General features: G+C 36.4%; 3 protein-coding genes and 1 pseudogene across 3 annotated transcripts; all 4 read right to left on the bottom strand.

Moving 5' to 3' along the window:
• Window positions 1–307: 307 nt before the first annotated feature.
• Window positions 308–2,868, bottom strand: LOC135732419 (phospholipid scramblase 1-like). Its single transcript, XM_065250447.2, has 7 exons — window positions 2,799–2,868; window positions 2,210–2,298; window positions 2,025–2,067; window positions 1,705–1,925; window positions 1,164–1,325; window positions 782–940; window positions 308–684 (listed from the first exon to the last, which is right to left on the bottom strand). Exons 2-7 carry the CDS (start codon window positions 2,267–2,269, stop codon window positions 625–627), a joined length of 705 nt encoding a protein of 234 aa, XP_065106519.1. The 5' UTR covers window positions 2,270–2,298; window positions 2,799–2,868; the 3' UTR covers window positions 308–624.
• Window positions 2,869–3,010: 142 nt separating this feature from the next.
• Window positions 3,011–5,057, bottom strand: LOC135732191 (PHD finger protein 23A-like; annotated as a pseudogene).
• A 1,780-nt stretch (window positions 5,058–6,837) lies between these two features.
• LOC135732420 (phospholipid scramblase 1-like) lies at window positions 6,838–9,565 on the bottom strand. The gene is made up of 6 exons (XM_065250448.1): window positions 9,489–9,565; window positions 9,305–9,344; window positions 8,996–9,210; window positions 7,514–7,675; window positions 7,151–7,309; window positions 6,838–7,044 (listed from the first exon to the last, which is right to left on the bottom strand). The coding sequence occupies exons 1-6, from the start codon at window positions 9,546–9,548 to the stop codon at window positions 6,988–6,990; spliced, it is 693 nt and encodes a 230-aa protein (XP_065106520.1). The 5' UTR covers window positions 9,549–9,565; the 3' UTR covers window positions 6,838–6,987.
• Window positions 9,566–10,450: 885 nt separating this feature from the next.
• On the bottom strand, window positions 10,451–15,294 carry phf23a (PHD finger protein 23a). The gene is made up of 5 exons (XM_065250445.2): window positions 14,471–15,294; window positions 13,841–13,872; window positions 13,576–13,668; window positions 11,912–12,443; window positions 10,451–11,828 (listed from the first exon to the last, which is right to left on the bottom strand). Exons 1-5 carry the CDS (start codon window positions 14,496–14,498, stop codon window positions 11,635–11,637), a joined length of 879 nt encoding a protein of 292 aa, XP_065106517.1. The 5' UTR covers window positions 14,499–15,294; the 3' UTR covers window positions 10,451–11,634.
• Window positions 15,295–15,401: the final 107 nt, after the last annotated feature.

The following is a 15,401-nucleotide window of genomic DNA, read 5'->3' as shown; positions in this document are numbered from 1 at the left end:
TTGTGATTCTGTCATTTATGCATTATATTGTTTGCGGTCACATATTGTTATGAATATCTACCTGCTGCACTAACCGTAAAACGTACAATCTAGTGGCAAAATAATTTTAATGGTTGAGTTTAAGATATGCTGTGAAGGATTAGAGCTGTACAATGTAAAGGTGGTCAGAATTTCTAACCCTAATCCAGTGTTTACCTTACCTATCTTTTCAAGCAGAAGATATAGTAAAAACTATTTTTTATGTACTGAAGTTGATACGAATGACAAAAGAAAGACTATTCATGACCAACATGACAGATTATTTTAAAATTATTTAATGAATGCATGATCAAAACCTACAGTTACTGTGGAAGTGAGATCATATGTCCTAAAACTACAAAATACTAAACTCTTCACAGTCAGAAGGCATTTTTGAGAGCCAAGAGTCTAGGAAATGCTTTATTTACTGTATATTTTTAAATAAAATAGAGGAAAAAATATTTAACATTTGTTTAGAAAAAATGTGTGACCACTCCGGGTACCACATTTGTAAAATACAAATACATACAAGTGCTAACCACACTAGACAGATACATTTTATTTAAATTGTTACGCAGTTGAATCTTGCGCTTTTTTGCATCACTATCAGCCAAACACACTGCATCGTTGGCCAGAGTCACCGGTGCTCTCAAAGAACATGTAGTCCTGCAGGACAAAACAAAACAACAATAAAATTACATTCATTAAAACAATATATATGTAAATAGGACTGGATTTATTAATGCACTTATTTCTAACTCACTATAAGGAAACATGCCCCCATCAGAACTGCTTTCATCCTCACATCCAGGTCCATGGGAAAGTTAATGCCAAAATTATCACTATCAGTCAGTCCTTCTTTTATCAGGCCACTCCACTGTTTACTGATACGACCTACAGGATGTCCATCCTTGCCTTGAACCTGCATCAGAGATTAGACGGGTACACATAACCTTTGGTCAAACACTTTGTCATGGAAACCAAAATTTTATGGCTGACAAATATTTATCTTTTCTTTATAAACAAATCTAGTATTTGTAATCAGTTGCATACTTTCATTGCAAATCGTAATATTATATTATTTAATAATGATATATATTAAGCTGTATTTTAACATTTCATTTTTCAAAAACACAGATACATACTTCAAAATCCACATCCCCACAGCAGCTGATGGCACACAAAGGCCCCTCAATGGACAGCACTTTTGTTTTAGACATGTCATAGATGGAGAATTTGGGCTTAAACATGTGCCAGTCTTGACTGACGTAGCCGATTGTATTGCCTGGTGGAGCCTGCACCTCCATCTTCAGTCATCATACCCAGACAAAAAAAGACCAGGAGAAACGTTAGTTTGTGCAGATTAAGGGGCGGTATTTCCCTTCTGACATCACAAGGAGAACCAAATTATTTTTTCACATGCTGAGTATGGTTTACCAAAACTAAGTTACTGGGTGTTTTTTTCCCCATTTTCTAGGTTAATAGAAGCACCGTGGACCCAAATGGAAAAAGTTTCATGATATGTCCACTTTAAAACAAAATTTAAAGCAAAAACAAAGTCAATTTAAATGTGTTCCAAAGCAATCAGATGTAGTTTATATTTTGCACTTTAAAATACATTCCTCTTTTATTACAAATACTGAAAATGTTTTTCATTCCAAATGTAAGAAAAACTCAAATGACTACCTCTTGAAGACAACAGGGGCAACAGCAGGAAGTGCAGCGGAAGGGCCTGATCAAATGCATCACTTCTTGATCCATATTATCTTTTATCTTCAGTTCAAAGCTGCGCAGAGCACCACAGCAATTACGTGTGCAGCAGTCATTCATTTCTTTGGCATTGTAGATTATCTGACCCATGCTGTTCTTTATCTCATACTGGTTATTAGTTTCGAAGCCAATAATTGCTGGAGAAATGGATGAGATGTGCATTTTAAGTTATATGGGAACATTTAAATAACATTATCTGAAAAAAAAAGATTAATATGATGACTGATGAACTTTACCCTCAAGGAGCTCAATTTTTTGATGAATTAATATCTGGTCAATCTGCAAAAAAATTAAGGCGATTATTTCCATTCCATTACATACTTTACAGTCATATAACAACAACTGTAGTGTTACTACTTTGACTTTACACACATTTTCTGATTTTTCCAATTTAATAGTTGTTTTTGGATGATGTACTTACCTGTGTCAGGTATTCCAAACCAGGAGGCACAGCTCCAGGATTAGAATAAGGCTGAGACATGGTAAACTCAGTAAACGGCACAGATCAGTCTAAAAAAGGTCAACAAAAAATTTATAATGCTACACCTTTCATAAATAAAGCAACAATAACACACAACACTCTATACAACAGTTTAATGTACAAAGATCAAATAATAAAAGCATATAGGAGTACTATTGGTTATAATTAACCATAAAATCTATTAATCATACACTTCAATGGTAAGGCAAATATCTAATTCAGGCCATGTTTTATTTTTACTCCAATCTAATTCACTTTACCTATACTATGATAATCCTGTATAAAAAAACAATTAAGGCTATACACTATATTTCTTATATGTACCACATTCCTGTATATACCCGTTCAGAGATTTTGTTTTAAAACCACCTGCTTTACCAACAAGCATTTTCCTATGGCTTATCCTTTTTTGTTAAAATTTGCATGAACTCATTTCTAGTTTCAGGAGAATACGTAAACCAGAGAGTTTAAAATTGATATAATACATGGTTAACCCAAACACACAATTTTATATTGTATGTACACTTACCTCTCAGTAAGTGGCTTGAAGCCTGTGATAAGAATGATGGCAAATACAACCTTATGGCAGCCAATGCGTAGAGCACACCTACACTGAATCATGTGAAAGGGGTAAAGTATGACTTGCCGCACCTTACTCCTCCCTTTGGACACTGATCTACCACTAAAAGAGCAACAGGCTTGAACTAAAAAAGTAACATTAATCCCACATGATATGACTCTAAGAACATTTATTTTCAGATTTTGCTATAGTAAATGATCAGAAAAATATAGCATTTCATCATATTTCAAACATATACACCTGTACATTATATACATTAGGATGAGCAGGACACATATACAAAGTAAGAGGAATTAACCTTTAGGTTACACTTGAACTTAAATTGCAACTTGATTAATGCAAAACATAAAAATAAAACATTAAAAATGAGTCCAAGTAAGTTTTACTATAGTCAAAGGTTAATCTAAGAGCTATCTGTAACAATAATGGTGAAGACTCATCATGTGACATTTCTTAGAAAGTAATAAATTGATTTGAAGAGCGTTTCTTATCCCTGGGCCCCCCAGGTATTGCATCTTAAACTTCTTATCTATTACTAATTCTGTTAAACAGATAATCAATACTGGTTTGTCAGGTTAGTGAGATACTTAAAATGCACAATACCAATGGGCTCCCAAGAGGAGGATTAAGAAACGCTGGATTGCAAATCATGTAAAGCCCTGAAAGCCTACAGAGCCCATCATCACTGAAAGAGGAAATGTAACGCTACCATTCTTAAGTTTTTAATACATAATGTAACTAATGTATTACACTTATTATCTGTAGGCCAACAGAGATGTTATAATATCACTTATATTATATACACACATGTGTAGTCATAGTTATTGGTTTATAGTCAAAAAGATTTTAGGAAACGTGTTGGTTTTAACATCATAAATCACACCACACATCCGTCAACAGATAACTAAAATAAGTAAATGAACACGTGAGAGCCCTTTGTCACTGGAAGTAGAATATAATGCATTTAATACATCATGTAACTAATGTACTATATGAAGAAAGGATAAAGTTTAGTTCATTCGACCAAACCAGACTGTAAAAAGAACATTATTGTAAATTATTAGTTTTCCACATACATATCATATATACACATGTGGTCATCATAATTTGTGTTAGCCAAACAAACTGCTCATACAGTAGTCAAAACAAGTGCATGCTTTTTAAGAAACCTATAGTCAAACCCGACATCATAAACCACACATCCATCAACACAGAACTAAGAGGGGTATCAGATTTAATTTAATAGAAACTATAATTTATAGTGATGAGACAAGTAAAAAGGGACAGGTGAGAACATCTTATATTCATTTACAAACAAAGCATCTGTACACAATAGACGATTTCTCAATGTTCCTTTTTGACTGTGGTGGGCCGAGTGTCTCTGCATCTATGGCAGTAGAAAACATCAGGTACGTTGGACTTCTTAATCTTAGCGCAGGACAGATGGACCCATATGGAGCACTCGTCACACTCAATCATCGGGCGTCCCGCAAAAGGTTTTCCACAAAAACACGTAATCAAATCCCATGAATCGTCACCTGCAACGATAAAACAAAATAAGATGTTAAGAAAACTTCCAAAATGGAACCCATGGCATAAAAACAGTTTATGTTATTATGCATGCTTGCTATTTCTAGCTATACCAGATTAAATAATCAGTTTAAGTAAAAATCCTAAACAGAACCTAGTCAAGACACATACCAGACTCCACCATGATGTCCTCATCCGTCACCAATGTGTCAGTTTCACAGGAACTCAGGTCCGTTTCTTGATTGGACTCCAGTTTAAGACCCGCCCCCTCCATGTGAACAGACTGTTCTGCTAGCTCCTCCTCCATCCGAAGCCCCTCACTCATAGGACTTGTGTACACAGAGTGTCTCTCAGCCTTAACCTATCTCTTCGTTTTCTTTAGTCCTGCTTTGTATTGTTTGTGTGCTTTTGCCTCTGAACTACCACACTAAGTTTCCTCATTTTCTTTCTTTCAGCTTTGCTGTGAAAACTGATCTGGTTCAGAGAATCCTTCAGACTCATCTTGTCTAAGGAGTCGTCTGATTCACGATGGCAAAACTCTGTACTGCTGCTGTCATTCTGAGCTTTGTAGACCAGGTTGTGGATGTTGGAGTGACTTTCTGTCCAGCTGTCCTTTACGGTTCCTTCAACAGAACACCGAGAAGAGGATGGGGACCATGAACTCTCCTGGAAACACATGTAAGCACAGTTCATTTAACACAAAAGCTAAAAGAATCTCTTTCAGTTTTAAAAATTGATTAACTGAATGAGCACACATTTCAAGTGAGAGCAAGGTTACATCGAGTTACCCTTTAAGACAGTGGTTCTCAAACTTTTTCCGCGTGCGGCCCCCCTTGTGCACGGTGAATTTCTTTGTTGCCCCCCCCCCCCAAAGAAAATTTATGACAAAAAACTGTTCTAAAATGTAACATTTTAATTAAACAAAACATATTAAGTTATACAAAGTAGTGCTGTGGGTTGTAGCCTTATTTGTTTTTTAATTACACAAAATTCATGATAAATTAATGTATTTTATAAAATGTCATAAAACTGGGGCCCCCCTGGCACCATCTCGCAGCCCAGTTTGAGAACCACTGCTTTAAGATACATAGTTACAGTTCCCTTTCAAGGAAACTCTTACTGCGTCACTGTGGTGACACTTTGGGGACTCCTAGGGGTAAGTGCGTCTGAATGTGTATATCAAATTCAACCAATGATGAGGCTTAACAACAAAGACAGGAGCCAGGAAGTATGATTCAGTTATTTATGCATTATATTGTTTGCGGTCACCTATGCATATCCACCTGCTGCACTAACTGTAAAACGTGCAATCAAGTGGTGAAATAATTTTAATGGTTGAGCTTAAGATATGCTGAGAAGCGCAAAATTCAAGTGACTACAGTCTGCTAAACAATAAAAAATTAGAGACTTAAATGTAAAATGTAAAGGTGGCCAGAATTTCTAACCCTAATCCACACACTAAAAACAAACGGTGCTAAATATCACTAAAAGTGGTTCTTGGCTCGTAATCATAGAGGAACCATTTTAAGTGCCATATAGCACAGAGGGAGGAACCTGTGTAGAACCTTAAGGTGCTATGTAGAACCATATGTGGTGCTATAGTGGTCCTATATGACCCCCGTGTGGTTCTTCATAGGTGCTAGCATATAGCACTAAAAATGGTTCCTCTATGATTATGAGCCAAGAACCACTTTTAGTGCTATTTAGCACTGTTTGTTATTACAGTCCAGTGCTTAACTAGCAAAATTTCAACAAATTCTAATATCTCAAGACAATCTCTGTTCTGGAAGGTTCACCTTGCCCGAATAAGATTGACTTTCCCTGCATTTCTAAAAGTGTTTCTTAAAGGACAATAATCTGGGATGAGGTGCAGTAAAGAATTTACGTCTACCATCTGGCACTCTCATTAAACCCTTTTATTAATTAAACCATAAAAGGATTGTGTGGGAATCTTTGGGTAATTTTTTTGTCTCCTTGATGAATTATTATGTAAGTCTACTAGGGGGAAAATATTATTGAACTCTCTGTTGAGTCCCTCTAACTGCTGAGAATAGCATAGTCTGATTTTTAAATAGCAGCTATTTTTGGCAAATGGGCAAAATAATATAGAAAAAGCTATTTTATGTACTGGATTTTAGAATTTTTATGTACTGTAGTTGATAAGAATGACAAAAGAAAGACTATTCATGACCAACATGACAGATCCTCTTTACATTTTTTTATTAATACTATGATCAAAACATACAGTTACTATGGAAGTAAGATCAAAAACTACAAAACACTATACTTAAATTCACAGTCAGAAGGTATTTTTGAGAGCAAAATGAGTCTATGAAATGCTTTATTTAATAATAATATATATATATATATATATATATATATATATATATATATATATATATATATATATATATATATATAATAGAGGAAAAAAATTAAACATTTGTTGAGAAAAAAAAATGTGTGACAACTCTGGGTTACCACATTTGTAAAATATAAATACATAAATACATACGTGCTAACCACACTAGACAGATACACTAGAGTAAATTTGTAAATTGTATTTAAATTCTTAAGCAGTTGAATCTTGTGCTTTTTTGCATCACTATCAGAAAAACACACAGCATCGTTGCATAGAGCCACTGGTGTCTTCAAAGATGTAGTCCTGCAGGACAAAACAAAACAACAATAAAATAACATTCATTATGACATTTAAAACAATCTATATGTAAATAGGACTGGATTTATTAATGCACTTATTTCTAACTCACTATAAGGAAACATGCCCCCATCAGAACTGCTTTCATCCTCACATCCAGGTCCATGGGAAAGTTAATGCCAAAATGATCACTATCAGTCAGTCCTTCTTTTATCAGGCCACTCCACTGTTTACTGATACGACCTACAGGATGTCCATCCTTGCCTTGAACCTGCATCAGAGATTACATAACCTTTGGTCAAACACTTTGTCATGGAAACCGCAATTTTATGGCTGACTAATATTTATCTTTTCTTTATAAACAAATCTAGTATTTGTAATCAGTTGTATACTTAAATCGTAATATTATATTATTTATTAATGATATATTAGGCTGTATTTTAACATTTCATTTTTCAAAAACACAGATACATACTTCAAAATCCACATCCCCACAGCAGATGGCGGCAAATGAAGGCCCCTCAATGGACAGCACTTTTGTTTCGGACATGTCATAGATGGAGAATTTGGGCTTAAATATGTTCCAGTCTTGACTGATGTAGCCGATTGTATTGCCTGGTGGAGCCTGCACCTCCATCTTCAGTCATCACACCCAGACAAAAAAAGACCAAGAGAAAGGTTAGTTTGTGTTTACAATTATGAACACAATCACAAGATAATGTATAATGGGGCGGTTTCCCTGACTGGGATTAGACTAGTCCAAGACTTAAATAAATGTAAGAGCTGTCCAAACTGAAAACAGCTTGCACTGACATATCTTAAAATACATCAGTGCCCTTTGTTTTGCCTCAAAATGCACGCCAGTACTGTTTTTAGTAACGCATGTTTGTTAAAACTAGTTATATTTCCTAATTAAACTAAGGCCTAGTCCTGGTTTAAGCTAATCCCTCTCCGCGAAACCACCCCAATAAATTTAACAACTAGTCTTGAAATAAACTTAAAGGCGGAGTCCATGATGTTTGAAAGCCAGTGTTGATATTTGAAATCGCCTAAACAAACACGCCCCTACCCCAATAGAATCTGGACCTTCTGTTGATAGACCCGCCCCACACATACGCAACCCGGCATTTGATTTGATTTGATTGGCTATAAGTGTGTTTTGGTAGTCGGCCCGTCTCCTTTTCCAAACCGTTTTTCAAACATCGTGGACTCCGCCTTTAATGGGGACATTTTAAAAGACTTAAATCTTTGGTGACCCCAGAGTAAATAAGTGCAGTTTTAGCTCAAAATATCATATAGATCATTTATTATAGCATGTTACAATTGCCACTTTGTAGGTGTGAGCAAAATGTGCCATTTTTGGGTGTGTCCTTTTAAATGCAAATGAGCTGATCTCTGCTGTAAATGGCAGTGCCGTGGTTAAATAGTGCAGATTAAGGGGCGGTATTCCCCTTCTGACATCACAAGGAGAGCCAAATTTCAATGACCTATTTTTCACATGCTTGCAGAGAATGGTTAACCAAACCAAAGTTACTGGGTTGTTCTTTTTCACATTTTCTAGGTTAATAAAGCACCAGAGAACCAATTATAGCCCTTAAACATTGAAAAAGTCAGATTTTTATAATATGTCCCCTTTTTAAACAATTTAAAGCAATCATAGAAGAACCGTTTTTAGTGCCATATAGCACCGGTGAAGCACCTGTGTAGAACCAAATAGGGGTCATATAGCACCACATATGGTTCTACATAGCACTATATGGTTCTACACAGGTGATTCACTGGTGCTTCACCGGTGCTATATGGCACTAAAAACGGTTCTTCTATGATTACGAGCAAAGAACCACTTTTGGTGCTATATAGCACAGTTTGTTTTTAGAGTGTACGTGTCCCAAAGCAATCAGATGTAGTTTTATTACAAATACTGCAAATGTTTTCCATTCCAAATGTAAATGACTACCTCTTGAAGACAACAGGGGCAACAGCAGGAAATACAGCGGAAGGGCCTGATCAAATGCATCACTTCTTGATCCATATTATCTTTAATCTTCAGTTCAAAGCTGCGCAGAGCACCATCGCAATTACGTGCGCAGCACTCATTAATTTCTTTGGCATTGTAGATCTTCTGACCCATGCTGTTCTTTATCTCATACTGGTTAGCCTCAAAACCAATGACTGGGAAAGAGAAATGGATGAGATGTGCATTTTAAGTTATATGGGAACATTATCTTAAATAAAAATGATTAATATGATGACTGATGAACTTCACCCTCAAGGAGCTCAATTTTTTGAATTAATATCTGGTCAATCTGTAAAAATTGAGGCAAATATTTACATTCCATTATATACTTTACAATCACACAATAACAACCGTAGTGTACTGATACATTGATTTTACACACATTTTTATCAAAATTTTATATATAATAGTTGTTTTTCGATGATGTACTCACCTGTGTCAGGTATTCCAAACCAGGAGGCACAGCTCCAGGATTAGAATAAAGCTGAGACATGGTAAACTCAGTAAACGGCACAGTCGTCTTAAAAAGGGTCAACAAAAAATGAATAATGCTACACCTTTCATAAATAAAGGAACCATAGTAGGTATACAACACTCTAAACAACTGTTTAATGTACAAAGATCAAATAATAAAATGACAAGCAGCATGAGTACTGTTGGTTTCAATTAACCATAAAATCTATTAATCATACACTTCAATGGCAGGGAAAATATCTAATTCAGACCATGTTTTTTTTTACTCCAATCTTATTCACTTTACCTATACTATGATAATCCTGTATAAAAAACAATTAAGGCTATACACTATGGGGCAGTTTCCCAGACAGGGCTTAAGCCTATTCCCAGTCTAACTTAAATATTAGTGTTGTCTTGATCGAAAACTACTTGCTCTGACATATCTTAAAATATATCAGTGCGAGTGTTGTGTCTCAAGATGCACACACCAGTAGTGTTTATTTATAAATGACTTAAATAACTAAGGCCTAGTCCTGGTTTAAGCTAATCCTTGTCCGGGAAACCACCCCTATATTTTTTATATGTACCACATTCCTGTATATACCTGTTCAGAGATTTTGTTTTAAAACCATCTGTTATACCAACAAGCATTTTCCTATGGCTTATCGTTTTTTGTTAAAATTTACATGAACTCATTTCTAGTTTCAGGAGAATTCGTAAACCGGAGAGTTTAAAATTGATATAATACATGGTTAACCCAAACACAATTTTATATTGTATGCACACTTACCTCTCAGTAAGTGGCTTGAGCTCACCTACACTGAATCATGTGAAAGGGGTAAAGTATGACTTGCCGCACCTTACTCCTCCCTTTGGACACTGATCTACCACTAAAAGAGCAACAAGCTTGAACTAAAAAAGTAACATTAATCCCACATAATATGACTCTAAGAACATTTATTTTCAGATTTTGCTATAGTAAATGATCAGAAAAATATAGCATTTCATCATATTTCAAACATTTACACCTGTACATTATATACATTAGGATGAGCAGGACACATATACAAAGTAAGAGGAATTAAATAACCTTTATGTTGCACTTGAACTTAAATTGCAACTTGATAAAAGCAAAACATTAAAATAAAACATTAAAAATGAGTAAGTTTTACTACAGTCAAAGGTTAATCTAAGAGCTATCTGTAACAATAATGGTGAACATTCATCATGTGACATTTCTTAGAAAGTAATGAATTGATTTGAAGAGCGTTTCTTATCCCTGGGCCCCCCAGGTATTGCACATTAAACTGCTTATCTATTACTAATTCTGTTAAACAGATAATCAATACTGGTTTGTCAGGTTAGAGAGATACTTAAAATGCACAATACCAATGGGCTCCCAGGAGGAGGATTAAGAAACGCTGGATTGCAAATCATGTAAAGCCCTGAAAGCCTACAGAGCCCATCATCACTGAAAGAGGGGCTGATGTAAAGTTTTTAATACATAATGTAACTAATGTATTACACTTATTATCTGAATAAATCTGTAGGCCAACAGAGATGTCATAATGTCACTTATATCATATACACACATATGTAGTCATAGTTATTGGTTTACAGTCAAAAAGACTGTTTATGAAAGTCAAAATAAGAGCACAAATTTTAACTCTCTGAAAACCATAACTAAAATAAGTAAATGACCACGTGCGAGCCCTTTTTCAATGGAAGTAGAATATAATGCATTTAATACATCATGTAACTAATGTACTATATGAAGAAATGATAAAGTTTAGTTCATTCGACCAAACCATAATGTAAAAAGAAAATTTTCGTAAATTATTAGTTTTTCCACATACATATCATATATACACATGTGGTCATAATAATTTGTGTATAGTCAAACAAACTGCTCATACAGTAGTCAAAACAAGTGCATGCTTTTTAGGAAACCTAGTCAAACCTGACATCATAAACCACACATCCATCAACACAGAACTAAGAGGGGTATCAGATTTAATTTAATAGAAACTATAATTTATAGTGACGAGACAAGTAAAAAGGGACAGGTGAGAACATCTTATATTCATTTACAAACAAAGCATCTGTACACAATACACGATTTCTCAATGTTCCTTTTTGACTGTGGTGGGCCGAGTGTCTCTGCATCTATGGCAGTAGAAAACATCAGGTACGTTGGACTTCTTAATCTTAGCGCAGGATAGATGGACCCATATGGAGCACTCGTCACACTCAATCATCGGGCGTCCCGCAAAAGGTTTTCCGCAAAAACACGTAATCAAATCCCATGAATCGTCACCTGCAACGATAAAACAAAATAAGATTTTGTTTAAATAATCAGTTTAAATAAAAATCCTAAACAGAACCTAGTCAGACACATACCAGACTCCACCATGATGTCCTCATCCGTCACCAATGTGTCAGTTTCACAAGAACTCACGTCCGTTTCTTGATTGGACTCCAGTTTAAGACCCGCCCCCTCCATGTGAACAGACTGTTCCGCTAGCTCCTCCTCCATCCGAAGCCCCTCACTCATAGGACTTGTGTACACAGTGTGTCTCTCAGTCTTAATCGATCTCTTCGTTTTCTTTAGTCCTGCTTTGTATTGTTTGTGTGCTTTTGCCTCTGAGCTACCACATAAGCTTTTTCTCCCCCCGCCCAAAGATAAGCGGCTAAGTTTCCTCATTTTCTTTCTTTCAGCTTTGCTGTGAAAACTGATTTGGTTCAGAGAATCCTTCAGACTCATCTTGTCTAAGGAGTCGTCTGATTCACGATGGCAAAACTCTGTACTGCATTCTGAGTCATTCTGAGCTTTGTAGACCAGGTTGTGGATGTTGGAGTGACTTTCTGTCCAGCTGTCCTTTACGGTTCCTTCAACAGAACACGGAGAAGAGGATGGGGACCATGAACTCTCCTGGAAACACATATCAGCACAGTTCATTTAACACAAAAGCTAAAAGAATCTCTTTCCACACCCTAATTAACCTCAAATTCAAGGACCTTTCAAGGACTTTCCAGGTCCAATACCCTCAAATTCAAGGACTAAATATGTGGACACATTTCAAGTGAGAGCAAGGTTACATCGTGTTACCTTTTAAGATAAATTTTTACAGTTCCCTTTCAAGGGAACTCGCGCTGCGTTACTGCAGTGACACTTTGGGGACGCCTCCAGAGGTAAGTGTGTCTGAATGTGTATATCAAACTCAACCAATGATGAGGCTTAACGACAAAGACAGGGTGATGTGGAAGCCAGGAAGTATATCGCTATCTAAAATATTGCCAAAGATGGCGCAGGGAGTATGACAAGGGAGACGCAGCGACTCGTTCCCTTCTAAGGGAACAACAGTTACTTACGCAACCCAAGACGTTTTCATGTGTCAAACACAACTACGCAAAAAAGCATTTTGGTATTAATCACCATTCACATACAGAAGATATAAGCATTTAAAGCGAACAGTTTAGCACGTGTGCGTAAAAAGTCTAGAATTTTTATGATATTATCCTTCACTACACAGGGAATATGGGTTTTTTTTCTAGAAAACTTCTTGCATAATATAGATTCAAGCACTTTCAATGACCTGTATTTATGCATGTATACTTTCAAAAACTTCCCAGGGCCTTGAATTAGTCGCCCAGATTCACAAACTTTCAAGGACCCGTGGGAACCCTGTGAGCAGTAGGTGACTGACAAAATGATGATATAAAAAGGTATAGTTCACCCAAAAATGAAAATTCTGTTATCATTTACTTACTCTCATGTTGTTACAAACCTGTATACATTTCTTTGTTCTGATGAACACAAAGGAAGATATTTTGAGGAATTAACCGATCATAAAGCCCTATTTACTTCCATAGTAGAAAAAGAAAATACTATGGAAGTGAGTAGGGCTCATGAACGGTTTGGTTACAAACATTCCTAAAAATATCTAACTTTGTGTTCATCAAAACAAAGCTATTTATACAGGTTTGTAACAACATAAGAATAAGTAATTCATTTTAGGGTGAAGTACCCCTTCAAGAACATTGAATGAAGAACTAAAACTTACTTCTTTCTGAGGTGGGATGTACCCAGCATAGGCCAAAACAAAGCTGCAAAAATTGTTAAAATCCTCCACAGTCCTCTTCCTACCTTCCGGAGGCTGTAACAAAGAACAATAATAACAGTGAAACAATTTTAGATGGCGACATACAGTTTTTATTCAAAACCCATCCCCCCCTCAATGTTCAGCCACATGTGGCCTAAGCTATAAATAAGTAACGACACTGTCATCATCTAAAACCATAACAGAACATAACGGCCACGGCACTTACCAAAGTCTCCGACGTACATTTTCGGACCGTGTCTGCAAAATAAACAAGAGGACAAACGTTTATGCATATTTGTGGTAAACGCTAATTACCAATGAACTGTCAAGTTAGCCTTGTAATCATTTAGCATGAACATTCTGAATACTGGTTAAGTAACAACAGAGTCATCATTTCCTAGCGTAATTATTACTAGCCTGCATAAATGTAACACCTCACATTTGAGACGTTAGGAAGAGATCGTTTACTTTGGCTGTTGTCTCGTCTGTTGAGTAATAATCTTAGCATCTTAACACTAGCTGCTTATGCTAAAGGCTAACGTAGAGATGAGCTGTTGAAATCTTGACCAGTCGGCAAACCGAGGAAGCACATTGTTGTCAGACCTTTTCAGTCATGCAGTGTGCTTAAAAATTATATCTATGTAGACAGATGTCTAGTTAAATGCACTTAACTAACGAGAATCTTACTGCTTACTGTACAGGAGTAACGTTAGTTAATCCATTCAGAAGCTCTTTTGTTAAATGGGTGTGTGGCACGAGGCTCGTGTAAAACATCGAGTAAAAGTTACTGTTTGGATGATTAAATAAACCGAGAAAACACACGTATCCATCACATAAAGATGTAACTGCTATTTACCTTGATGATGATCCATAATGCCCAACATGGTGGAGTATTACCAAAAAGTCGGGTCCTCGTATTGTTGGCTCTTTGAATTCCAATTATAGTGACCTTATAGTCACTTTGTTGAGGGGTGAAACGTCTTAAACAGGTCAAAAGGAAACAAATCAAGATGCCTTTCGTTTAAATCTACAGACAACCAACGAGTTAACGTCGCCGAACAACCGAAGGGTGGAATGCTAACAAATACGATCAAAGAGGTCTTGTGGTCAAACGCCTTTTAACCAAAGGCTCGAATTTTTCGACGATTAAATCATCGCGCCATGCGACAAAAACAAAGATTTAACATCCTGAGAGACCGTTGTGCTATTCTTATCGAGTAAACTTGAACGATAGGTGACGATGGTGATGATAATTTCTCTTCGCGTAGCTCGTTGATCACCAACGCATTAAGGTGCAGCTTTTCGATTTACAAAACCAACGACGCCACGATGACATTAGCCAGCGTAGTTAGTCAAAACAAATGCGAAAATATACTTCGCAAACTATTCTTTTTTCGAGTAACGACAAACCAAGAAAACCCTTCTGCAACGGCATTCAACAAAGTCTAAATGCGAGCGCGCGGTCTCGACAGGAATCACCGTGTGACGTGAAGTTGTGACGCAACGACGCAAAAGGCGCCAGATTATGTGAATCTCATGAATATGCATGAACGATCCGCGAAGGTGATTTAAATTCTACAAAATATTCAACGTAGAAATTTATTTATAACAAACTAGTCCAGGGTTGGGTAAATGGCAGAAGATGACACACTACGGTGTGATTACATGGAGTGGTGTTTGATTCGCATGGTACGCTTTGGTATGTCACTAGACCACGAACACAGGAAATAAAGAAACTGTGGTTCATTGGGCGCCATGTTGGGGCCTCAGGGCCATACTTTTCGACC

The sequence above is a fragment of the Paramisgurnus dabryanus genome, chromosome 5 (genome assembly GCF_030506205.2).
Source record: "Paramisgurnus dabryanus chromosome 5, PD_genome_1.1, whole genome shotgun sequence".
In the NCBI taxonomy this organism is placed as follows: Eukaryota; Metazoa; Chordata; class Actinopteri; order Cypriniformes; family Cobitidae; genus Paramisgurnus; species Paramisgurnus dabryanus.
Note: the sequence above shows the minus strand (reverse complement) of the source record. Positions and strands in the feature narration are given on the sequence as shown.

Bases quoted from the DNA above. Each gene is read 5' to 3' on its own strand.
- phf23a (XM_065250445.2), bottom strand. From the start codon at position 14,498: ATGTTGGGCATTATGGATCATCATCAAG. The intron at 13,873-14,470 runs GTAAATAGCAGT...TTTATTTTGCAG, and splicing joins CATTATGGATCATCATCAAG to ACACGGTCCGAAAATGTACG. The intron at 12,444-13,575 runs GTAAGTTTTAGT...ATGTGTTTCCAG, and splicing joins ACATCCCACCTCAGAAAGAA to GAGAGTTCATGGTCCCCATC.
- LOC135732420 (XM_065250448.1), bottom strand. From the start codon at position 9,548: ATGTCTCAGCTTTATTCTAATCCTGGAGCTGTGCCTCCTGGTTTGGAA. The intron at 9,211-9,304 runs GTGAAGTTCATC...TCTCTTTCCCAG, and splicing joins AAAAATTGAGCTCCTTGAGG to TCATTGGTTTTGAGGCTAAC. The intron at 7,676-8,995 runs GTAGTCATTTAC...TGATGACTGAAG, and splicing joins GCCCCTGTTGTCTTCAAGAG to ATGGAGGTGCAGGCTCCACC.
- LOC135732419 (XM_065250447.2), bottom strand. From the start codon at position 2,269: ATGTCTCAGCCTTATTCTAATCCTGGAGCTGTGCCTCCTGGTTTGGAA. The intron at 2,068-2,209 runs GTAAGTACATCA...ATTTTTTTGCAG, and splicing joins GTTTGGAATACCTGACACAG to ATTGACCAGATATTAATTCA. The intron at 941-1,163 runs GTATGTATCTGT...TCTCTGATGCAG, and splicing joins GTGGGGATGTGGATTTTGAA to GTTCAAGGCAAGGATGGACA.